The sequence below is a fragment of the Rutilus rutilus genome, assembly GCF_951802725.1.
Source record: "Rutilus rutilus genome assembly, chromosome: 8".
In the NCBI taxonomy this organism is placed as follows: Eukaryota; Metazoa; Chordata; class Actinopteri; order Cypriniformes; family Leuciscidae; genus Rutilus; species Rutilus rutilus.
In genome coordinates this window covers 38,593,736-38,618,086 of record NC_140222.1, presented here as the reverse complement: position 1 = coordinate 38,618,086, position 24,351 = coordinate 38,593,736, and the positions used below count along the sequence as shown (strand labels likewise).

The 24,351-nt window shown below is 38.1% G+C and overlaps 1 protein-coding gene across 2 annotated transcripts in view; it reads left to right on the top strand.

The window, feature by feature from the left end:
* grm7 (glutamate metabotropic receptor 7) overlaps window positions 1-24,351 on the top strand; it is a 219,351-nt gene that overhangs the window by 169,792 nt on the left and 25,208 nt on the right. For both annotated transcript variants that reach the window (XM_084415672.1, XM_084415671.1), the window contains exon 8: window positions 1,399-2,334. In XM_084415672.1, coding sequence (XP_084271798.1) covers window positions 1,399-2,334 — 936 coding nt within the window. The remainder of the gene's footprint in view (window positions 1-1,398; window positions 2,335-24,351) is intronic.

Sequence of the window (24,351 nt, the reverse complement as noted above, 5' to 3'; positions counted from 1 at the left end):
TGTTAGAGTTGTTTTCAGTCAAACTATTCATTGATAGTTTAATAAAGCATAAGCAAATTGATGACAGAATGCTCTTAAAGGACCGGATCCCACCTTAAAAGAAAACCTGGCCTCAAATTCAATTTTGGGTGAACTGTTCTTTTAAATGAACAATTCTTTGTTTGTCTAATCCTGTGTATTTTATTCTATATTTTCATGCAGGCCTCTTGTTGAAAGTGATTTTTCTCCACTGAATCCAAACCTGTAATCACTGCGAAGTTCACTCAGTGTTTTTAATGCTCTTTTATTATGTTATGTGATTTATTCACGCATTCCAAAAAGCGGCATTTCCCACATTTCTCTCGCCACCCTCTTATTGCCTGTTTTCATTAAGATGCACCCGTCTCCATGGTGATTGTTGCCATGAAGGGCTAAAAGAAATCATTGGTAATCACACTGCAATCAGCAATGTTTGAATGAAAGGCATGAAATTCAAAGTGCATATTAAAGGAGGTATAAGGGAGTGGATGGAAAGCAATGAGCAGGCTCAAAATTGTGCAGTTTTCTTTTCTTCCCTGTGATCACACTTAAAAGCATTTACGCCCTTTAATGGGTGTGTATAATTAACTTGTTAAGAAAACAAAAAAAGGGCATGTTGGTTATGTTGCTCTTAAAGTATTTCTTCTGAAATTGTAATATAAAGTCTTAAAAAAATAAAAACAGAGCTTTGCATGACTTTGAAATGCACTACCAGTCAAATTATCTGATATTTTCAGAGACTTTTTGATCTTGACACAGAGTCATGACATGAGTCTATTATGATTTATTTATTTATTTATTTATTTATTTATTTATTTATTGTTTGTTTGTTTGTTTGTTTGTTTGTTTAGTTTAGTTTAGTTTTTTTTTAGTTTTTTGGGGTTTTTAATTTAGTTGTTTTGTGTTTTGTTTTGTTTTTTTGTTTTTAGTTTTTTTGTTTTTTGTTTAGTTATGTTTTGTTTTGTTTAGTTTTGTTATGTTTTGTTTAATTTAATTTATTTGTGTTTTGTTTAGTATTTAATATTGTTTTGTGTTTTTTTGTTTTTGTTTTTTTTGTTGTTTTTTTGTTGTTGTGATATTTATGCTTTTTTTTTATTTTTATAAGAATTTCTTTTCAAGAATTTAATTTTGATTAGGATTTTTTTCTTTTTTATTATGATATAAGGGCCGATGTATCACCCTGACATGTTCGCGTCATAACAAAAAACAAAAAAAACAAAAAATAAATAAATTTAAAATTCAGAAACTCAAGACTCATAATTAAAGTGGTGTATTCAATTCATTGTATATGATTTATCCATTTCATTTATAAAAAAAAAAAAAAAAAAAAAAAATTACAATGTCATTGACCAACATGCTGATTTGTCTCCATCTCTTTAGATCGATGACATGCAGTGGCCCAACGGTGAGATGGAAATACCCAGCTCGGTCTGCAGTCTGCCCTGTAAGATGGGTCAACGCAAGAAGATGGTGAAAGGCATGCCGTGCTGCTGGCACTGCGAGCCCTGCGACGGCTACCAGTACCAGTACGACGAGACGTCCTGCAAGCTGTGCTCGTACAACATGCGTCCCAACCCCAACCGGACGGCCTGCCAGCCCATCCCGATCGTCAAGCTGGAGTGGCATTCTCCCTGGTCCATCATTCCAGTCTTCCTGGCAATGCTCGGTATCATCGCCACCATCTTCGTCATGGCGACGTTCATCCGCTACAACGACACCCCGATCGTAAGAGCGTCCGGGAGGGAGCTTAGCTACGTTCTGCTGACCGGGATATTCCTGTGTTACATCATCACCTTTGTAATGATCGCCACACCGGATGTGGCCGTTTGCTCCTTTAGACGAATCTTCCTTGGGTTGGGAATGTGTATCAGCTACGCCGCTCTGCTCACTAAGACCAATCGAATTTACCGGATCTTCGAGGAAGGGAAGAGGTCGGTTACTCCGCCTAAACTGATCAGCCCGACGTCCCAGTTAGCGATCACGTCTAGCCTCATCTCCTTCCAGCTCTTAGGGGTCCTCATATGGTTCGGAGTGGATCCTCCGAACACCATAATCGATTACGACGAGCAGAAGACCATAAACCCCGACAAGGCCCGAGGGGTTCTCAAGTGTGACATTACAGACCTACAAATCATTTGCTCTCTAGGATACAGCATCTTGCTGATGGTAACATGTACGGTATATGCCATCAAGACGCGAGGCGTTCCGGAAAACTTCAACGAAGCCAAACCCATCGGCTTTACCATGTACACCACTTGCATCGTGTGGCTCGCCTTCATTCCCATTTTCTTTGGGACGGCACAATCTGCAGAAAAGGTAAGGCTTGATTTCGTACTTGTTTACAATGCGCATCAGTTTTTCGGCTTCAACTAGTACTTCCGTGTCACTTGTGTTTGTCGATATTTCACAGAGAGAATTGAAATTCTTTCGTTTTTTATTCACCCTCATGTCGTTCCAAACCCAAATGCATGTACTTTATCTATGGAAGAAAGAAAGAAGAAAGTTTGAAGAATCTTCACACAGTTTTTCCAGACAAGCTCCGGAACGACGATCAAATCATAGAGTAGATCGCGTTCATCAACACCCCTAAAGCTTCACAGTCGTTAACTCTTCATGGGTTCGACCTTTCATTCGGCAATGTTAGGCAGTTTTGATCTCTATGCTTTGAATATTTGATGATCGCGTTAGATTACTTGTGTGAAAGCAATACTTCTATCTGCTCTTTCTGGGCTGTTTAACTCCACTTTTACACATACACTCTCAAACTCCCCTAAGCCTTTCCTCTGGGGAGAATCCCTGCCACCATTTTGTAGTGCGTTCTACTTCGTCAAGTGGATGAGGAAAGTTTATTTTGAACAGACTCTCGCGAGTCTACTCATATGTACACTTCAGTTCATAGACCAAAATGCAACATGATTATGACGTCAACAGCAACTTGCAGTGCTTGCACTCGATTTACCCACAAGTTATCATTAGTGCATTCCATTTAAACCCATTACAAGGGTTCACCAGTAGTGGGCACTCGTGCAACGTAAGCAATGATGCACATCCGAGTGAACGAGACAGTGGGATGGACTTAAACGCATTATAAGATGCGTAACTGCGCCCCCTACCGTATAACATTGAAAATAAATATTGCTGAGAAAACTTTTTCTTTTACTTTTAGTTGTAGTAGTTTTAGTTCTTCAACTTAAACTTTCAGTTAGTTACCAATACAACATTTTTAATGTTCATTAATGTTTTTAAGTTTAACTTTTTCATCTAGACAAAAAAAAAAAAGAAAAAAAAAAAGGGTGTTTGAAACAATTTTCACTTAGAAATTGCTAGTAAATTTCACACATAATTACAAAGAAATGGCAAGTTACACATCGAATTAAACATTAAATGTTTGAAGTAGAAAGACTGAAATAGTAATTGCTTGTTTAATGTACTCAATCTGATTTATTTTCAACTAAATGTTTTTTTTTTTTTTTGTAATACTTTTATTTCCTGTAAACTATTTTAATTAATAAAAAAAGCAATTTTAGTTTTAGTTAACAATGACAACAATGGTTTGTAGTAAATACTTTGTAGTAAGTATTGGGAGTAAATATTTTTATTTGATTCTATACAACAGTTTTGTCTGGTTCTCGAATCTGATTGGCTGAGAGCGTTTTCTAGCCATGCGATATTTTTCTCATTCATTTTCTTTAAACTCACTCATTCATTCATTTTATTCACTCACTCTACTCACTCACTCTACTCACTCACTCTACTCACTCAACCACTCTACTCACTCACCTCACTCATTCCACTCACTCACTCAATCTACTCACTCACTCACTCATTCTACTCACTCACTCACCTCACTCATTCCACTCAATCACTCAATCTACTCACTCACTCACTCACTCATTCTACTCACTCACTCACTCTACTCACTCATTCCACTCAATCACTCACTCACTCTACTCACTCACTCACTCACTCACTCACTCACTCTTTTCACTCCACTCACTCATTCATTCTACTCACTCCACTCACTCACTCACTCACTCATTCTACTCACTCAACCACTCTACTCAGCCACTCTACTCATTCCACTCACTCATTCCACTCACTCACTCACTCACTCACTCACTCACTCACTCTACTCACTCACTCTACTCACTCACTCTACTCACTCAACCACTCTACTCACTCACCTCACTCATTCCACTCACTCACTCAATCTACTCACTCACTCACTCATTCTACTCACTCACTCACTCACCTCACTCATTCCACTCAATCACTCAATCTACTCACTCACTCACTCACTCACTCATTCTACTCACTCACTCACTCACTCACTCACTCATTCTACTCACTCACTCACTCTACTCACTCATTCCACTCAATCACTCACTCACTCTACTCACTCACTCACTCACTCACTCTTTTCACTCCACTCACTCATTCATTCTACTCACTCCACTCACTCACTCACTCACTCACTCACTCACTCACTCACTCACTCACTCACTCACTCACTCACTCACTCATTCTACTCACTCAACCACTCTACTCAGCCACTCTACTCATTCCACTCACTCACTCACTCACTCACTCACTCACTCACTCACTCACTCACTCACTCACTCACTCACTCACTCACTCACTCACTCATTCTACTCAATCACTCACTCTACTCACTCACTCACTCACTTACTCACTCATTCATTCTACTCACTCCACTCACTCACTCATTCTACTCACTCCATTCACTCACTCACTCACTCACTCACTCACTCACTCACTCACTCACTCACTCACTCACTCACTCACTCACTCTACTCACTCACCTCACTCATTCCACTCACTCTACTCACTCACCTCACTCATCTCAACTCAAACTATGTTTAATGTCAGGAAATGTAGTTTTAAGAGTTTTTCGGCGAGAATGTAGTTAAGTTAATATAATATATAATCACAGCCGTACTGCTACTCGTGTGATATTGCTCATTTATATATAACTTTTAAAAAGTGGTAAAATACTGCAGGTCTGAAATGAATCCTGTTTAACCTTTTCAACTAAATGAAGCATCTGAAACAAGTGATTCAGTGAATCAACTGTTCATATAAGACATGGACAGCGATGTTGTATAGGATTTGTGGCCAGGCACCAAATAAAATTCCCAAAGCGACTTCTATCAGCCAATAGAATCGCTTTCCGTGGGGGATTGAATCTTGCACAATAACGTGAAGGTAAAATGAACTGAAGCAGAATTAATGTAAATCTTTTACTGGTAGGCTCTTTTTTTTTTTTTTTTTTTTTTTGTAAAAATCTGATTTGCATCTTTTTAGTCCAGGCAATTGAAAGCGTATTGGTGCGTAAGTGTCACCCCTTCTTTCATTTAGTTTTGGCCATTTTCCCGGGGCGTGAATGTTTTACTCTCTATAATTCCCTTCAAGACAGCTAAGAGTCGCATGGTTTTCCACTCAATTTCAAATCCATTTGCGGGCTGATGTTGCCGTAATGGCTCTATTTTGTGATACCTGTTTGCAAGCTGCAGGCAATCTAGACTCCGGCTTTTGTACCTCTAAGATCATCCATTTTTCATCCCTTCCCGAAGAAATGAAAAATTATATTTCATCACGGGGAGAGCGCTGCCGTCTCGGGGAACAGAAGGGCAAATAGGTATTAATAGCACAGTTAAGGATCAGAATCAATGTCCCACAACAATCTTTTAAAAGACATTTATTTAACATAAGGACATTTGCTCATTATCTGCATATGAGACGGACGGCTCTGCGTTTTTCTCCTCAGTGCCGGGACTGAAAAGCAATTACCGAAATAATAGAGCCAGCTGATTTGAGCCTGTACAGACGTCAGATACGATGACGGGCTCTGACACCAAAACATTCCTATTTCTTAGAACCTTTTAATTATGTTTCTAAGAAGACAGAGGATGCTGTTTTATGCCTTGATAAACATTCTGTAGAGCGCAACAGTCTGGTTCTGGAAATCCCATTCATTTTTTTTTTTTTTTCATAGAGGAAATTAGTTTTAACAGTATCATCCAAACCTTTAAGCACAGACCTATCATGAGCAATTCCCAGTGAAAAACTACATTGCCCATAATCCCTAAAACAAATTCACCAATCATCAGTTATTTTAGCATTGTTAATATACTATTGTAATACTTTTATTTAAATTAGCTTTTAGTTACAGTATGTGCTTTTGTCATTTATTATTAATAATAATAATAATAATAATAATAAAATATTTCTATTTTGATTTCAGTTTTAGTTATGGTAATTCTAGTACTTTAAATTACACTTATTTTATTTCAGATAGTTACCAAGGCAACATTTCCAATTTTAATTTCACTGCGAATATCATAACATAATCGAGTTGGTCTCTCTACAGTACACTCTCAATCTGCTAGGATATACTCACTTTACTCACTCACTCATTCTACTCACTGTATATATTCTCATTCTACTCACTCACTGTATATATATATATATGTTGTATATATTTGAATATTTTTCAAATAAAAATGTAGAGATATTAATTATTATTTAAACATTTAATATTAAAAGTTAACAATTAAATATATTATAGTATTTATTTTATATTATTATATGAAATATATTCATATGTTAAAACTAATTTATTAATTTATTCTAATTATATTTTCTATAATATATTTTAATTGTGAGAGAGTGAGTGAGTGGGTGGGTAAGTGGGCGAGTGAGTGATTGAATGAGTGAGGTGAGTGAGGTGAGTGAGGTGAGTGAGTGAGTGAGTAGAGTGAGGTGAGTGAGGTGAGTGAGTGAGTGGAGTGAGTGATTGAGTAGAATGAGTGAGTGAGTGGAGTGGGTAGAATGAATGAGTGAGTGAGTGAGTGAGTGAGTAGAGTGAGGTGAGTGAGTGAGTGGAGTGAGTGATTGAGTAGAATGAGTGAGTGGAGTGAATAGAGTGAGTGAGTGATTGAGTGGAATGAGTGAGTGAGTGAGTGAGTGAGTGAGTGAGTGAGTGGAGTGAGTGATTGACTAGAGTGAGTGAGTGAGTGAGTGAGTGAGTGAGTGAGTGAGTGAGTGAATGAGTGAGTGAGTGGAATGAGTGAGTGAGTGGAATGAGTGAGTGAGTGGAATGAGTGAGTGAGTGAGTGGAATGAGTGAGTGGAATGAGTGAGTAGAGTGAGTGATTGAGTGGAGTGAGTGAGTAGAGTGAGTGAGTGAGTAGAATGAGTGAGTGAGTGGAGTGAGTGATTGAGTAGAGAGAGTGAGTGAGTGAGTGAGTGAGTGAGTGAGTGAGTAAGTAGAGTGGTTGAGTGAGTGAGTGAGTGAGTGAGTGAGTGAGTGAGTGAGTGAGTGAGTGAGTGAGTGAGTGAGTGAGTGGAATGAGTGAGGTGAGTGAGTGAGTGAGTGAGTGAGTGAGTAAGTAGAGTGGTTGAGTAGAGTGGGTGAGTGAGTGAGTGAGTGAGTGAGTGAGTGAGTGAGTGGAATGAGTGAGGTGAGTGAGTAGAGTGGTTGAGTGAGTGAGTGAGTGAGTGAGTGAGTGAGTGAGTGAGTGAGTGAGTGAGTGAGTGAGTGAGTGAGTGGAATGAGTGAGGTGAGTGAGTAGAGTGGTTGAGTGAGTAGATTGGTTGAGTGAGTAGAGTGAGTGAGTAGAGTGAGTAGAGTGAGTGAATAAAATGAATGAGTGAGTGAGTTTAAAGAAAATGAATGAGAAAAACCCTGCTGAAACCAAGGCCATGCAGTCACTGTTGCTCTCTGCAGCCGAATCAAATACTCCTTGTCGCTGGTGATCACTTAATTCACCAGCCTCATTATGCTTAACCCCACAAAAGGACGCGGCTTTTCAAATGCAAATGAGTCTGGAATCCGTGAGAGAAGAGAAATAGCCGTGGATTCCCATGACTATTACCTGAACCTGGTCAGGGAACACAGGAGATGATGTACAATCCTGAGAGGCGAACGGGCGGGCTCATTAGAGGGGAAGCAGGCTCATCTGCAGGCCTGACGTCAGCGGGCCGTCCCAGCTGAGAGGAGCTGTGACACGCTGGCCTTTGCTGCTTGTCATTACTTACCTGGCAAGAGTCGTGCGGAATACAAATGAAGCTCTTCCGCTGTGGCAGAGACGCAGACGCTGTGAAGTGTGTGTGTGTGTGTGTATATAAGAGCTGAGTTTCAGGCACAAAGCGCAGGGTTTTTTTTGTGTAAGCAAGTCTTCCCAGATCTCACCTAAATGAAAATAATGTCTTGACTCGGCTGCATGTGTGTGCAGACGCTGTGTTCGCTGTAGTAGCGAAAGTAAGGCACTTAGGATTGTTTTTCAAGCCTTTTTCATCTTAAGAATGAGTACGGATACAGTATGGATCTGTGTGTGGATCAGAATACATAACGACGAGTTTTTCTGTGTTTTATATATATATATAATGATGCACCTCTTGATGAAAATAACATCACAACATTTATTTCCATCAAGAGGTGCATTAGTTTTTGGTCAAGATCTTGTATTGTCAATGCAAGAGTCCAGCACTCTGTAAAGTCTCCTCCAGCACATCCCAAAGACTTTCAATGAATTTTAGCTCTGGACTCAGAGGAGACAATTTATGTGAGAAAATTCTTCTTCATTCTTTCACAGTCTGAGCTTGATGAATCTTGACATTGTCATCCTGGAATATGGCCATGATGTGTCTTCCTACTTGATTGTTAAAGAAATGAAAAGCTACACACTCCGTCAATTAGGGTTAGAAGAACTGTTGCCAAACATTTAACATTAAGCAAGTTTTTGTTGTGTTTGTGTGTGTGTGTGTGTGTTTACCGTCAGCAGTATCACATCTCTCTAACGTGCCATCAATGTGGGGTTTTCTGCTTTCTCTATGAGTGATAGGTTTGCATTCTGCGCACATCGAAAAAAAACAAAAAAAAAAGAAGAGAAAAAGGTCTTAGCTCAAGGCCTATCTGTTACATATGACGAATTCACACCACAGTAATCTTTAAAAGATATCTAGCGTGGACAAAATGATCTTATTGAGCAGAGTGGAACCGCAGCTGAATCTGCTGCAGTGTTATGGTTCATTATGATGGAGTAAGGCAAGATTGTTTGGGTGCAGACTTCATTTTGGACTGTTGTAGTTTTGTCTGTATAGCATCGTGATACGAAAATCACAGTGAGGAAATATGAGAAAATAAATTTTGGTTGAAATTTCAGTTCATTTATAAAATGAGGTCTATTTAGGGACTATTTGAAGTTACTGATAAGAGCATTATTTTTAATGAGAATTGAGAAAGTTTTTCTCATTACTGTAATACAGTTGTAACGTTAATCCACTGATGGCGAGTCGAGGATGAAAACCTAAGTGCAGTTTTATTGAAAAATGATTAAAACATGACATAAACCGGAGACTTCAACTTGACTTGAACAGAACATGACAAAACTCACCAACAGCGGGTTACAAAGACAACAGCAAAGCTAGGCAGGAGACTATGGCAGTGCACCATGACGGCTATACATACTCAAAATCTAATGACGTTACAAGACATGTTTGGAAGCAGTCAAACAGTGAACCAGAGCAAAACACATGAAGCAAAGGAAGCACATGCCGAGGTTACATGAGGGCCAAGGGAATCACATGACATGACAAGAAACATGACTATGCGAACTTCAAAATAAAAGACATGAACATAAACAGAACCTAACAGACCTGACAACAATGAACAACATCCTATTTTTATATCAATTTAACTATAGATGGTCAGATTTCCCAGTTTGTTGTGATTGGTCTACTCTGCTCTGATTGGTCAGATTGACCCAGTTTGTTGTGATTGGTCTACTCTGCTCTGATTGGTCAGATGGCCAGTCTGTTGTGATTGGTCTACTCTGCTCTGATTGGTCAGATGACCTAGTCTGTTGTGATTGGTCTACTCTGCTCTGATTGGTCAGATGACCCAGTCTGTTGTGATCGGTCTACTCTGCTCTGATTGGTCAAATGACCCAGTCTGCTGTGATTGGTCTACTCTGCTCTGATTGGTCAGATGACCCAGTCTGTTGTGATTGGTCTACTCTGCTCTGATTAGTCAGACGGCCAGTCTGTTGTGATTGGTCTACTCTGCTCTGATTGGTCAGATGACCCAGTCTGTTGTGATTGGTCTACTCTGCTCTGATTGGTCAGATGGCCAGTCTGTTGTGATTGGTCTACTCTGCTCTGATTGGTCAGATGGCCCAGTCTGTTTCGATTGGTCTACTCTGCTCAGATTGTAAAAATATGTTGTTAATTGTTTCTGGCTGTTGACAGTATTTTCTATAAAAAGATAATAAAAAGTGATAAGAAGAGATCCAAAACCTTTGACTCACAATATATTTGCTTTTATCCATTGTTCAGATTTCTGTTTCTGGATTTAATTAGATAATGATACATACATCATAACATTTCAGAAAACTATTAATATAAAACAATTCTCTTAATGCACTGGGATTTAATCAACAGGGTCAATCATGGTGGTATCTGTTAGTTAACATTTTTACCATATTCACCTGTGGCGTCTTGTCTTAATACAACATTTAATATTTTATTTTATTTAATCACCTCAATATTACCACAATGCAAAAAAAAAAAAAAAAAAAAAGATAAAAAAAAATGTGTGTACTATGAATGACATCGCTGGAAGTTAAAAACAACAACAACTGGCCAGTGTAAGTCACTCCACCTTCATCCCTGTATATCAGTAACGAAAAATCCTCTGAAGGAAACTCTTCCAAGTCATCTTCAAACAAACCCTGACTTTTTTTTCCCCATTGAAAATTCTCTCTTTAAGTCACACAGGCTTTGACTGTTTTGAAGCCGAGCAGCTTTTTGTGCAGTCTGTTGATTTTATGCTAACATCTGTAATGCTGTAGGCCTTTCCTGCTTGGATATAAGGTCTGAAAAGTGAGAGAAGCATGTGGCCTAACACGTCTCATATCTGCTCTTTTAGCATTGTTAATTTCCTCAAAAAAAATATTGACAACAAAAGTTATTAATTCAAACACACCGCTGAGACAACAATCCATTAGTAATGTGTTCTAGAAGATGAAAAATGGATAAAGAATTGATTCTAAATCACATCTTGCAGTAAAGGCATGTTAAGAAGGCAGAATTGTATGTTTTTTTTATTTTTTATATGAGTAATAAACTGCTGGGGTCAAGTGAAGCACAAAAGACTTGATTCAATTTGTAAAGATATCTACTTATGCAATTTTCAGTTCCATATTGGAATACTGAGTGTGAAGTTTCGGTCATTTGTAGTGGACTTGAGTACCATATGGATGAATATTCAATGATGGAGAGAGCCATCTCATGAATATTCAATAAGGTTGAGTTTTTGCTCCATTGAAATATCTTTGGGCACTGTAATTTGCCATAGACAGCATCCGTTAATGCTGATCGGGACTGACAGTGGGTGTTTCCTTGATGATTTGCTGCAATATGCAAAGTAAGGAGTCAAGGTCTGTAAGGGCAAATCGAAACCCAACCTCAAAATAAAAATGGCCAACACGTCAACCAAAACATCCACTTCCATGTTTCTTTCATTACGAATGCTTTCTACGAATGCAGTGCACGATGTAAATCAACAAATAATTGGCTTTACCTTCAGAAAATTTGATTTACAATCTCATAAGGTCAAACTGAATGTTGTATGAGAATTTTTATGTTATATTCATTTTATATTCTTTCCCCTTCCCCCCCACATTTGGGACATTTCATTTTGATTTTAAACAACACATTCTGTTTACTGTCAATTAGAATTAGAAAACTGTAATTGGACGACAGTGAGACTTTACATCAAACTTTCCAGACAAATTAAAGTAAAATTTAAATAAATAAATAAATAAATGGGTAGCAGTTCTGCAACAGGATTGCCAATTTAACTATAACTCAGGGGAACAAATGTTGGTTTGTAGGTCATTCTGCATTCATCTTTTTTTATTTCTCAAAAAATAAAGAAATTTATATATATACACTCACCTAAAGGATTATTAGGAACACCTGTTCAATTTCTCATTAATGCAATTATCTAATCAACCAATCACATGGCAGTTGCTTCAATGCATTTAGGGGTGTGGTCCTGGTCAAGACAATCTCCTGAACTCCAAACTGAATGTCAGAATGGGAAAGAAAGGTGATTTAAGCAATTTTGAGCGTGGCATGGTTGTTGGTGCCAGACGGGCTGGTCTGAGTATTTCACAATCTGCTCAGTTACTGGGATTTTCACGCACAACCATTTCTAGGGTTTACAAAGAATGGTGTGAAAAGGGAAAAACATCCAGTATGCGGCAGTCCTGTGGGCGAAAATGCCTTGTTGATGCTAGAGGTCAGAGGAGAATGGGCCGACTGATTCAAGCTGATAGAAGAGCAACTTTGACTAAAATAACCACTCGTTACAACCGAGGTATGCAGCAAAGCATTTGTGAAGCCACAACACGCACAACCTTGAGGCGGATGGGCTACAACAGCAGAAGACCCCACCGGGTACCACTCATCTCCACTACAAATAGGAAAAAGAGGCTACAATTTGCACGAGCTCACCAAAATTGGACAGTTGAAGACTGGAAAAATCGATTTCTGGTGAGACATTCAGATGGTAGAGTCAGAATTTGGCGTAAACAAAATGAGAACATGGATCCATCATGCCTTGTTACCACTGTGCAGGCTGGTGGTGGTGGTGTAATGGTGTGAGGGATGTTTTCTTGGCACACTTTAGGTACCTTAGTGCCAATTGGGAATCGTTTAAATGCCACGGCCTACCTGAGCATTGTTTCTGACCATGTCCATCCCTTTATGACCACCATGTACCCATCCTCTGATGGCTACTTCCAGCAGGATAATGCACCATGTCACAAAGCTCGAATCATTTCAAATTGGTTTCTTGAACATGACAATGAGTTCACTGTACTAAAATGGCCCCCACAGTCACCAGATCTCAACCCAATAGAGCATCTTTGGGATGTGGTGGAACGGGAGCTTCGTGCCCTGGATGTGCATCCCACAAATCTCCATCAACTGCAAGATGCTATCCTATCAATATGGGCCAACATTTCTAAAGAATGCTTTCAGCACCTTGTTGAATCAATGCCACGTAGAATTAAGGCAGTTCTGAAGGCGAAAGGGGGTCAAACACAGTATTAGTATGGTGTTCCTAATAATCCTTTAGGTGAGTGTATATAGGTAAATAGGGTTGAATGGTTGATGCAGTCACCATATATTCTACATATATACATTTTATTTTTATTTCTTAAAACCTAAAATATTTATTAGATAGTTTAAAAAAATATACATTCTGTAACAGGGTTGAATGGTTGAGCTTAATGTATTTATACACCATATTATTAATACACACACACACACACACACACACACACACACACACACACACACACACACACACACACACACATATATATATATATATATATATATAATTAACCTAGTATGAAAAGTAGATAGTTTCAAACACCCCCACTCATTCAGTCCTGTTACATGATCTAATAAATATATGTTTTTAGTTTGGAAAAATAGAAACAAGACATATATATTAATATATTTATTAATCTTAGTTGTATTTTTATACAGTATATATATATATATATATATATATATATATATATATGTCTTGTTTGTATTTTTCAAAACTAGGGTAATTTTACTTTAAAATTGTCTAATAACTTTGTTATTTGAAGATTAATAGAAGGTTTCCCATTCATTCAAATGATTTTCTTCATCTCAATAGCTGGGGTAAGACAAGGTTGGTGTTTTATAGATCACCCCGTCTTGAGATGTCACCCTCTGGGGAAGCCCTTGAGCATCTGTCAGACCTGGAGCGCGTGTGAATCCAAACAGCACACTGTGTTACGGTTCAAATGTGACCCAGTGGTCAGATTACAGCTGTGTTCTGCCTGATGTAGCATCACTGTTTATTAACCCTCTTGCTTTCTCTATTCCCGCCCTTGTTTTCTCCATGACACCGTGTGCCCAGATGCTTTTTACATGAGACTAATAGGCTGGCTATATTTGACCACACCATTAATCATAGCGGCGGCCAGGGATACTGTCAATGGGTCCCAGGCTCTAAATGGTAAATTATCTTATCTCTCCACAGGCTAACCAAACAGAAGGGATATTTATAGACGCTCTCTTGGACAGGTATGATGTTTTACATAAGCCAATGAAACCGGCTATCTGTGATTTATTTTAAAAGGTTAATATTAGTGCTGCACGATTAATCTTATCGCAATCGCGATGTCAAGCCTATGCGATTATATGACGCAAAAATGCTGCGATTTTATGAAATAAATAAAGGCATTTGTTGACACATTCTCTCTGAGAGCTGTTTGCCTCTTTCTTGCATTTTCTACACCGCTAATAAAAAGAAGACCAGTCAGTTTCAGTTCAGGCAGTGGCACGTGTGGCGCTTATGGTCACGTCGTGACTTTTTCCGGTTTGCGGCAGATTTTGTCAATTTTATTACGAAATTCAAACAATAGCGTTTTGGCGCTTGCAGATCGTGGTCGTGAACCGAACATCTCTTACTCTTTACTAGTTAATAGTAAATAAACACGAATGAACAATAGGTGTGTTGAAAGATACAGTACAACTTACCGAAATGTTTATGCCTCATACATAATATCAATCAATCTGTGTTTTTTAACCGCGGAAAGAGGTCAATAAAACAGCTGGAGAACAGTGTCACATAACGTAAAAAAAATATTATTTTAATTTGAAAACACTGTGCATTTAGTTGTTGTTGCTAGTTTGAGTTGAGAAATACATTTTGTGTGCATTTTCCTTGAGAACCAAGCAAGTTGACTCATGAAACCATTTGTTTATTATATCACAATCGCAATATTGACCTCAATAATCGCAATATGAAATGTTCCCCAAATCGTGCTTAGCTTCAGTGGGCAACCAGTCTTGGGCTACAGGGTGATATGGCTGCTGGATAAATACATTATATAACTTTGACTTTTTAAAAGTTTTTATTTTTTATAAACAACATTATGCCAAAAAAAAAAAAAAAGCTGCTGAATGAACTATTTAGGCTGGAATATTCCAACATGAAATTGTGAAAACTTTATTCTTTTAGGATAATGTGAACTAGTGAATCGTTCACAATAGCAGCAGGAACATGGATTAAGAAAGTAAGTCGTTTTAATTTCATGTTAATTTTAAACATAATACTTTTGGTTTATTGCCAATTACAGTTAGAAAACTGTAATTGTGCTATAATGAGACTGAATTGAACTCCTCTCCGCTTCTCAAATTATCCAGACTTGGCAATTACACAATAATCATACTCATTTTGGTACACCAGACACCAAGGCATCAAAAAAATACACTCGTGTCATTGCTGAGGTTGTGGTTTCCCTCTCGAGGCGAGCAGAATGAATCGGTCTGGGTGCAATATGATGACTTAAGAAAACCAAATTCCATCTGTGCCTACTTTTGGAACAAGACCACAATCTTAAGGATGTTACGTAGCTCATGCCAGAGAGGGAATGCAATGAACATCCTATAAACACTCCATTAAGGGCTAAGTGTCCACTTAAATTACAGTTGTATCAGCGAGTGAGTGTCAGCTATGCTTCAGATAGTAAAAATTTGTGTGCATGACATGAAACTGTGCCTCTTTTGTCAGAATGCTGCAGCTTTCAATCAGCGCTAAAGATACTCTAATTTGTGGTTGATAATTACAGCCAGTTGGAAGTTGAGTGTCATTTGTATCACAGTTACAATGAGCCAAGTTCAGTTGTTTACAAAGTGTTTCAAAAAGCACAAATGGCGCTTTTCCACTGCATGGTACTGTACGGCTCGGTTCGGTACGGCACGCTTTGGCGCTTTTCCACTGCATGGTACGGTACGGCTCGGTTCGGTACGGCACGGCACGCTTTGGCGCTTTTCCACTGCATGGTACGGTACGGCTCGGTTCGGTACGGCACGCTTTGGTGCTTTTCCACTGCATGGTATGGTACGGCTCGGTTCGGTACGGCTCACTTATGGCGCATTTCCACTGCATGGTACGGTACGGTACGGTATGGCTCGCTTCGGCTCGCTTTAAATGGTACCACCTCTGTTGAGGTTCCAAGCGTACCGTACCGATACTAAAATGTGACGTGAAAACACTGAAGATCACTGATTGGTCAGACAGAATCATCTCTACCAGCGTCATTGTATTTACGACACGAGACACTAAACCCGCTAGATTTAAATTGCCAGTAGACAACAGCCAACACTGTAGCACCTGTTTTAAAAGTATTTGCTTTGAGTATAAAAAAAAAAAAAGAAAGAAATGGCTGAATCGTGGTCAGTGGACGAGGTGCAGACGTTCCTCTCGTTGGTTGCCGAGTAGTGGATGGGGAAACACGGAATGAAAAATTCGCATTTAATATGATGATGTCATGGTAGTAAAGACGGCAACTATAACGATCAGTCCCACCCACTTTGAAGCGGTACTAACTGCAGTGGAAAAGCAACCGAGCTAAAGCGAGCCGAACCGTGCCGTACTGAGTCGAGTCGTACCACGCAGTGGAAAAGCAAAGCGAGCCGAACCGTTCCGCGCCGAGTCGAACCGTACCGAGCCGAACCGAGCCGTACCATGCAGTGGAAAGCGCCAAAAGTGCTCCAGACTTATATATTCTTGTTTTACTTTGTTTGTTTATATTCATTCTTCAACTTCAGACACTTTTATATCTAGATGGATGGATGGATTGATTGATTGGTTTTGTGTTTTGTTTATCATGTTTTATTCTTCAAATTTAGACACTTATTATGTCCCAAATGGATGAATGGGTGAATTGGATGGATGGATGGATTGGATTGGATGGATGGATGGGTGGATTGGCTGGATTGGATGCATGGATGAATGGATGGATGGGTGGATTGGATGGATGGGGTGGATTGGGTGGATGGGTGGATGGGTGGATTGGATGGATGGATGGATGGATGGGTGGATTAGATGGATGGGGTGGATTGGGTGGATGGGTGGATGGGTGGATTGGATGGATGGATGGATGGATGGATGGATAGATGAATGGATGGGTGGATTGGCTGGATTGGATGCATGGATGAATGGATGGATGGATGGATGGATGGATGGATGGATGGATGGATGGATGATGGATAAATGGATGGGTGGATTGGATGGATTGGATGGATGGATGGATGGATGGATGGCTAGATGGCTGGATTTGTTGGAATGGATGGATGGATGGATGGATAGATGGCTGGATGGGTGGATTGGATGGATGGATGGATGGATGGATGGATGGATGGATTGATTGATTGGTTTTGTGAGTTTGTTTATCATGTTTTATTCTTCAAATTCAGATACTTATTATGTCCCAGATGGATGAAGGGGTGAATTGGATGGATGATTGGATTGGATGGATTGGATGGATGGGTGGATTGGATTGGAATGGATGGATTGGATGGATGGATGGATGGATGGATGGGTGGATTGGATGGACAGATAAATGGATGGGTGGATTGTATGGATTGTATGGATGGATGGATGGATGGATAGATGGCTGGATTTGTTGGAATGGATGGATGGATGGATAGATGGCTGGATGGATGGATTGGATTGTTTTACCCTTGTCCCAGATCTAAACTTTCACTCTAAAACTATAAAAAGTAACATTAAAAATATGAATTACGATGTTTAAAACTATGATCTAAACAAAGAATGAAAAAGTAATATTGATTTTTTTCCTTAAAAAATTGCCATGCATAATTTCGACTACATCAAACAATTTAGCCCGAATAATACTTTTGCAACACTGAGATGAAATGGGCCGTGTGTGTAAAGAAAACAAAATCAAAAGTAAAATGTTTTTTTTGTGTGTGTCTGTGTGTGTGTGTCATGTGCTATCACGCTAAAATTGTCAAATTATGCCAAAAATACACACATATATATACATAGTAGTGTGTAGGCTATATAATAGTGTGTTACGAAGTTGTAAATTAAGATTATATGTCTGTTTAAAAGAAAATAACATTTTGTTTAACTTAAATGTGTTACTTGCTGTTTCTTTGTAATTATTTGTGAATTCTACAAGCAAAATCTGAGAGAAAATTGTGAAAGTAATTTTCTCAGTGTATTGTGGCAAGATAAAATACTAGCTATGAAATAAGCCTTATTCATACAGAGTCAGCCATTTTAATCCAGCACAAAATGCAATCAAACACAATACAACATTTGAGATTTCAGAAACAAGTGGCAGAATTCTCCTGAAAAGTGTCTAGTTGGCGTCACCAGCTGGCTGTTAAAATCTTCTCCCTGCATTTCGTAAAATGCATTGTTACCCCTGCCTTGCGTGAAGAACATCTTATATGTAAACAATCTGTCTTGTTTGCGAGCCGGCGTCTGCAGGCAAGCAGTGAAGCTAAGCAGCTAAGTTTAATGGGGCGTCCCTCAGGGCTCCGTGTCTGTCACTTTACACTTTTGAGTGTGCGGTAATGGCAGTCTCACACTTTCCCTTACTAAAAACGACTAAAAGCTCACCACTATAACCTCTGTGAACGGTTTGTGTTGCAGAATCTGTTCTTAAGGGGTTTGCCGTGGGAGTACAAAACTCTTTGACATTGCTGTAGAAGAGAGATGCTCGTCAATCTCTCTATTTTATATGACCGTCTCCATGGCAACAGCATGAGGGGGGGGGGGAGGAAGTAGGGAAATTTATGAATGTTTGATATTTACTGAAGGTTTGATGGTGGACTGAAAAGTATTACATGAAATTGAGGAGCAGTTCAAGTGAAATGAGTCTGTAACAGTATTGCATTTGGATTGTTTACTTACCATCATTGAATAGATGGATGTGATGCCCTATAAAAGATTTCAGTCTGTACATGTTCCCATTTATTTTCAGTTTTTGAAAACAGAACTCAGTATTTGACTCTCTGAACATCGGAGAGGACCTTAGAGAGCGTCTCCGCTGGAGTGTGACCCAAATTCATTAGCCGCACGTTGCCTCCATTAGCTTCCCTCGCTCGCGAGCATGTTTAAAGCAGAAGCCGTTAAAATCCGACTATACGGAAATTTGAACGTACAGCATGTGAAGAAAATCTGCTATGAGCATTTTTTTCTTCAACTAAATACAGATAATAGTTTTTTTTTCTCAGGGTATTTGTTTTGAACACTTGTCGTTACTGTAGCTCAACTGCTATTATGCTAGCAGTAGCAAGGTTTGATTCCCAGGGAACTTGTGTACTGACAAAACTTTAAGGTAACAATATGTAAATGAAAACTGCAGTGGTTGAGGAGTAACTAGCTTAAAGTAACAATGCAAAATAGCTTAGCTCAGGTGTTTTGTTGCTGTTGTTTTTTTAAATTGCATAGCTTTCCCTCTAACTACCTTTCCAACAAATTGTGCTGTAGTGCAAAAACAGTCTACATTGAACTGAGGCAATAATCACACACTCGTCTAAAGTGTCCACAGGCCGTTACCAAATATTATTCTAAAACGTGTGTTAAAGTTAATAATTATTGCCATTCTAATTAGTAAAAACGGTCCCATTAGTTAACACTAAACAACACAAAAACATTTGTTGCCGTATTTATTAATATTTGTTAATAACTGTTCATTGTTAGTTCATGTTTGCTCAGTTCCATTAAATAATGTTATCAGATACATATTTTTGTTTATTACTCATGAAAAGTAATAAAAAAAATGGTATAGAAATTTAGTTAAACTGCTGTTTCTGGCTATTTTTGATTCAGTTATAAGCATTTTTAGTTTTATTAGTTGCATTTTGTTTTTGTTATAATGAACAAAAATCTTAAAGGTGAGCAAGTTTAATGCTCTGTAATTGATCCCCTGATTTTTTTTTATTTTTTTTTACGTCAAATAAAACCCTTTTAGTTATAGATTTTAGTGTCTTTTTTGTTGTTGTTTTGACTACTTTAAATAATGACAAGCTTGTAGTTTGTAGTTTGTAAAGCAGCTTCCTCAACACTGGACTCTATACACCAATGCCAGTACCTTTAAAATGTACACGCAATGTTCCCTGCACTCATGAAACAGAGAAATGTTGCTCGCTCACAAGAAAACATCAAGAAGGAACCGAGCAAAGCTAGAGGAGGTTGCATTTCGGGTTGATCTTTCTTCCTTTGAGTCTCTTTTCTCCTCTTGAAGTGTCCTAGTTCCCCACCCTGGCCCAGTGAAGCCTGGCTCAGTGCAGGGAAACGTCAACTGAAGGGTTCAGACAGTGAGTGTTTAGCTCAAGGTGGCCTTGGGGGTGTTTTTCATCAGCCGCTGTGAACGCGGGACACCAGAACACAGATTAGAGTCACTGATAGAGTCTTGTGTGGGATTTCACTGATGAGGGCTTGGGACTGAGGCACTTCAGTGACGCTCTGCCGGGACGATGCCGAATGCAGAGACGGAGAGGCTGAATTTGTGATCTAACAGCTGCATAAAATGTATAATGTGTTGTGCTGTGAAAACAATTGCTTGTCTTAGTGGTACTTGCTAGGGTTAGGGGTGTTGAAATGGGCGGATATTGAAGAAGGGACCTGGGCTGTATCATGTAGGGGACTATTTTGACAATTAGGCAATTAGAAACCACCCAGAACACCAGAGCAACTGCATATTAGTGCATTAAAAACACTCTGAATACATTTTCCATTATTATTATTTTTAACAACATCAGATAACTCAAAAACAGTCTGCACTGTTTATAATAATGTTAATAATAATAATAATAATAATAATAATAATAATAATAATAGTTGTTGTTGTTGTTGTTGTTGTTGTCTAATAATACTACTAATAATAATATTATTGCTGTTGTTGTTGATAATAATGATAAAAACGTTGTCCAAATAATATTTGTTGTTAATAATAATAATAATACTTTTTATTTTTACTATTTTTATTATTATTATTGTTTTCGCTGCTGCACTCTTAATAATAATAATAATAATAATAATAATAATGTTGTCCAAAAAATAATTGCTGTTGTTAATAATAATAATAATAATAATTATTATTATTATTATTATTATTATTATTGTTGTTGTTGTTGTTGTTTGTTGCTGCACTCTTAAAAATATTAATAATAGCATGAATTAATGCATAAATTAATAACTTTCATTCATTCATTCATTCAATTTAGCACCATATCAGCAGCAATGGCTATATTCATGGCAAAATCAACAGTATTTTTAAATACTTATGACTATACATTCATTGTTTACAATCATTTAACAATGTTGTCTTAAAAACAATCAATATACAAAAACATACATATATAACAACAGTAAAAATAACAATTATATAGAATATTGATTTTAGTACTGGATTCACCTCATATAGTTTGTTATATGCATTCATTCTATTCCATTTGCCTTTTATTGTAAATGTACAGATTCAATATGGGATTAACGTCAGATGCTGGTATATTACGTTCTGTCATTTCCAACTGAAGTGCTTCCTTTGCTACTTTATCTGCCTGTTTATTGCCAGCCAATCCCATATCGGCCAGTATCCAGCAAAATAAACACTTTTCCTATTATGCTGGTAATTGTAGGATGTTCAGTTTTTTCAAAGACTCAAGTGCTTGTATGCTGGATTTAGAATCTGTGCAAGCCAGGTTAATGATGATGGTTGGTTTTCTATAATAATAGCAGTATTAGTATTGTAAGACTGGAGAAACTGGAAGAACTGGAAGAGAGGGCAACTCTCTGAGAAAACAAAGGAAATTAGCATTTGAACTCTCTTGCTTAATTTCCTTCCCCATTCGAGACATGATCACACTTGAGTTGATCACCTCCCAATTTACACATCATTCCCTTCACCCATCCCTACCTGAATTAACCCAAACATCTATATGGTTTAATATGAACAATTATCATACAGTATTATACATGTTTGGTATCATTTGAAATGTCTCAGTGCGACTGGTACAAAGGTCTCATTCCCACAGAAGTAAACCAAAAAGGTAATAAGATGTGGAGAGTTTAGAAATATCTTGTTAATTGCTGTGGGTATGCCCCCATGTATATCAACTTCTGTCCACAGTAAGTCTGGGATGGTGATTAAAGCAAATTTCCACTGTGAACTCATGTTTATATTTGAAAAGAGGTTTCTGCCTTGGTCTGAATATTTAGGGAGATGCTGAAGACGCTCAGGGCGATTTGTAGCTCAAATTAGCCTGTGATGCAGAGAGTGGCCGAGACTCTCTGCATCATGTATTTTCTAATGTCAGGTTCACATCTTTTCTCTTTATTCCAGAGCATTTGATGTTTTGTATTTATTATCTTTGAACTGATTATGAAATTGGCATGATACATTTACCTGACATAATAAATTGTAAACATTTGATTTTATTCCGACTGACTCTGAAATTAGATTAAACGGATTCGTATGTTACCGCAAGTTTTGCGTCAGATTAGTGACGACTAATATTTGGCACTAATTCAAGTGTACTTGGTTTGCAAAGACAATAAGTGAATTTCCGTTAATGAGCAGCAGAAGTTCTGCTTGACCAACCTAAATTTGTGTGTGTCTCACCTATTACCTATTTAATGTAACTTTAGATAAGTGTATGTGGGAAACCACGCATGGCCAATCCAAAGCACACAATAGTGGCCATACCTCTACTGAAGTGAACGTTACTTTAATTTCAAGTGTATGCAATCACGGGGGCTATGCCAAAGTATCTTTGATTGTGTAAGCGTGAATGTGACCAATCTCAGGTATAGCCAATTACCTCTGTTTAGTGACCGAAGCTGGCGAGCTTGTGATCGTGAGACCCGCGTTAAACAAGGCGTGAGGACCTCAAAGCGACATAGCTTCCTAATATGAACGGGTAAAATGTAAGTAAAGAGTTGAAAAGAATAATCAAATGTGCTGCTAAACTATAAACATGAACATAAAAATGACCATTAACCAATTGGCACCCTAAATTCGAGGTCGTGATAAAATGGAGTCAGATAAGTTTAATTGGAACTAAATTACTAAAAGACCGTAACACGTAGAGACCTTCACCCATTCTATCGGATACCGCCATTGGACCGATTTAGACGGGCTTACAGTATCAATCATGGAAACTGTTCTCATGGGAAAGGTACACATTTTTTAATTTATTTATTAGCTAATTGGTCTGAATCAGAATTAAAATCCAGTAATCATAACTGGAAAGGTTGTGGAATAGTAGTGAAATCATTGGTCATTAAGTGTGGGATCCCTGACCCTTTGCAGCCGCATTGCAATCGCAACACCTTCAACACAAGCCACCATCACTCACATGTTTTTGAAGAGACTGTGAAAATGTATTTTTGATGAGAGCAGCTATTGAATATGTGCTGTAAGATGTGAGACTGTCATTAGCCTGCGACTGAACCGCTCTTGTCTTGAATGAACAGAGAAACGCTGCATCTCTCAGTGGTGCTTTCAGCTCTCTAAAGTCCAGTGTTTTATTGTGTCTGTGGTCTCAAGGCTGGAGTGGATGAAGTGACCCAGGGCTCATTCATTATTTTAGAGCTTGTAGTTGTTTTATGGCTGTGTAGGCGGATGAATCGCAGGTACCTTTTTGCTTTGCCACAGGGAAAGTTAATGTAAAGTCTTCAGCAATTAAGGATCTACATTTTCCACGATATTATTATTATTATTATTAGCTATCAATCAATCAATCTGTCATGGTGTGGGGCAGGCAGAAGAAGACGACGGAGAATCAAAAGTTCCAATACAAACACTGATTAACTAAACACAGGTGATACAGATGAACTGATAAAGGTTGTCAGGGAAACAAATGAGTGGCGGGAAAACAGAACAAAGGAAGACATGTGACTAAAGGCCCGTTCACACCAAGCACGATAACTATAAAGATAACGATAAAGGTAACTATATATGCGTCCACACCAACGACCGATAACGGTCTTTTTATTCTAAGCACGCGCGCGCCCGGATGATCCAGATCCATTTTAAATGCGCGAGACCTTTAAATTAGAGTGGATTCTGATTGGCTGTAAGTGTTTTATCGTTCGACAGCTGGAAAAAAATCGTTCTGAAAGTGATCCCAACGATATCGTTCCTCATATCTTTATCGTTATAGTTGTGGTGTGAACTCTGTTATTCTTTAATATGGAGAACGATTTTTAGAATTATATCTTTATCGTTATCTTTATAGTTATCGTCCTTGGTGTGAACGGGCCTTAATACAATCAAACACTAGCACATGACACAATCAATCCTTTAAATTATTTATTTATTTATTTATTTATTTATTTATTTATTTATTTATTTATTTATTTATTTATTTATTTATTTATTTATGATGATGATGATGATGATTATATTATTATTATTATTATTATTATTAT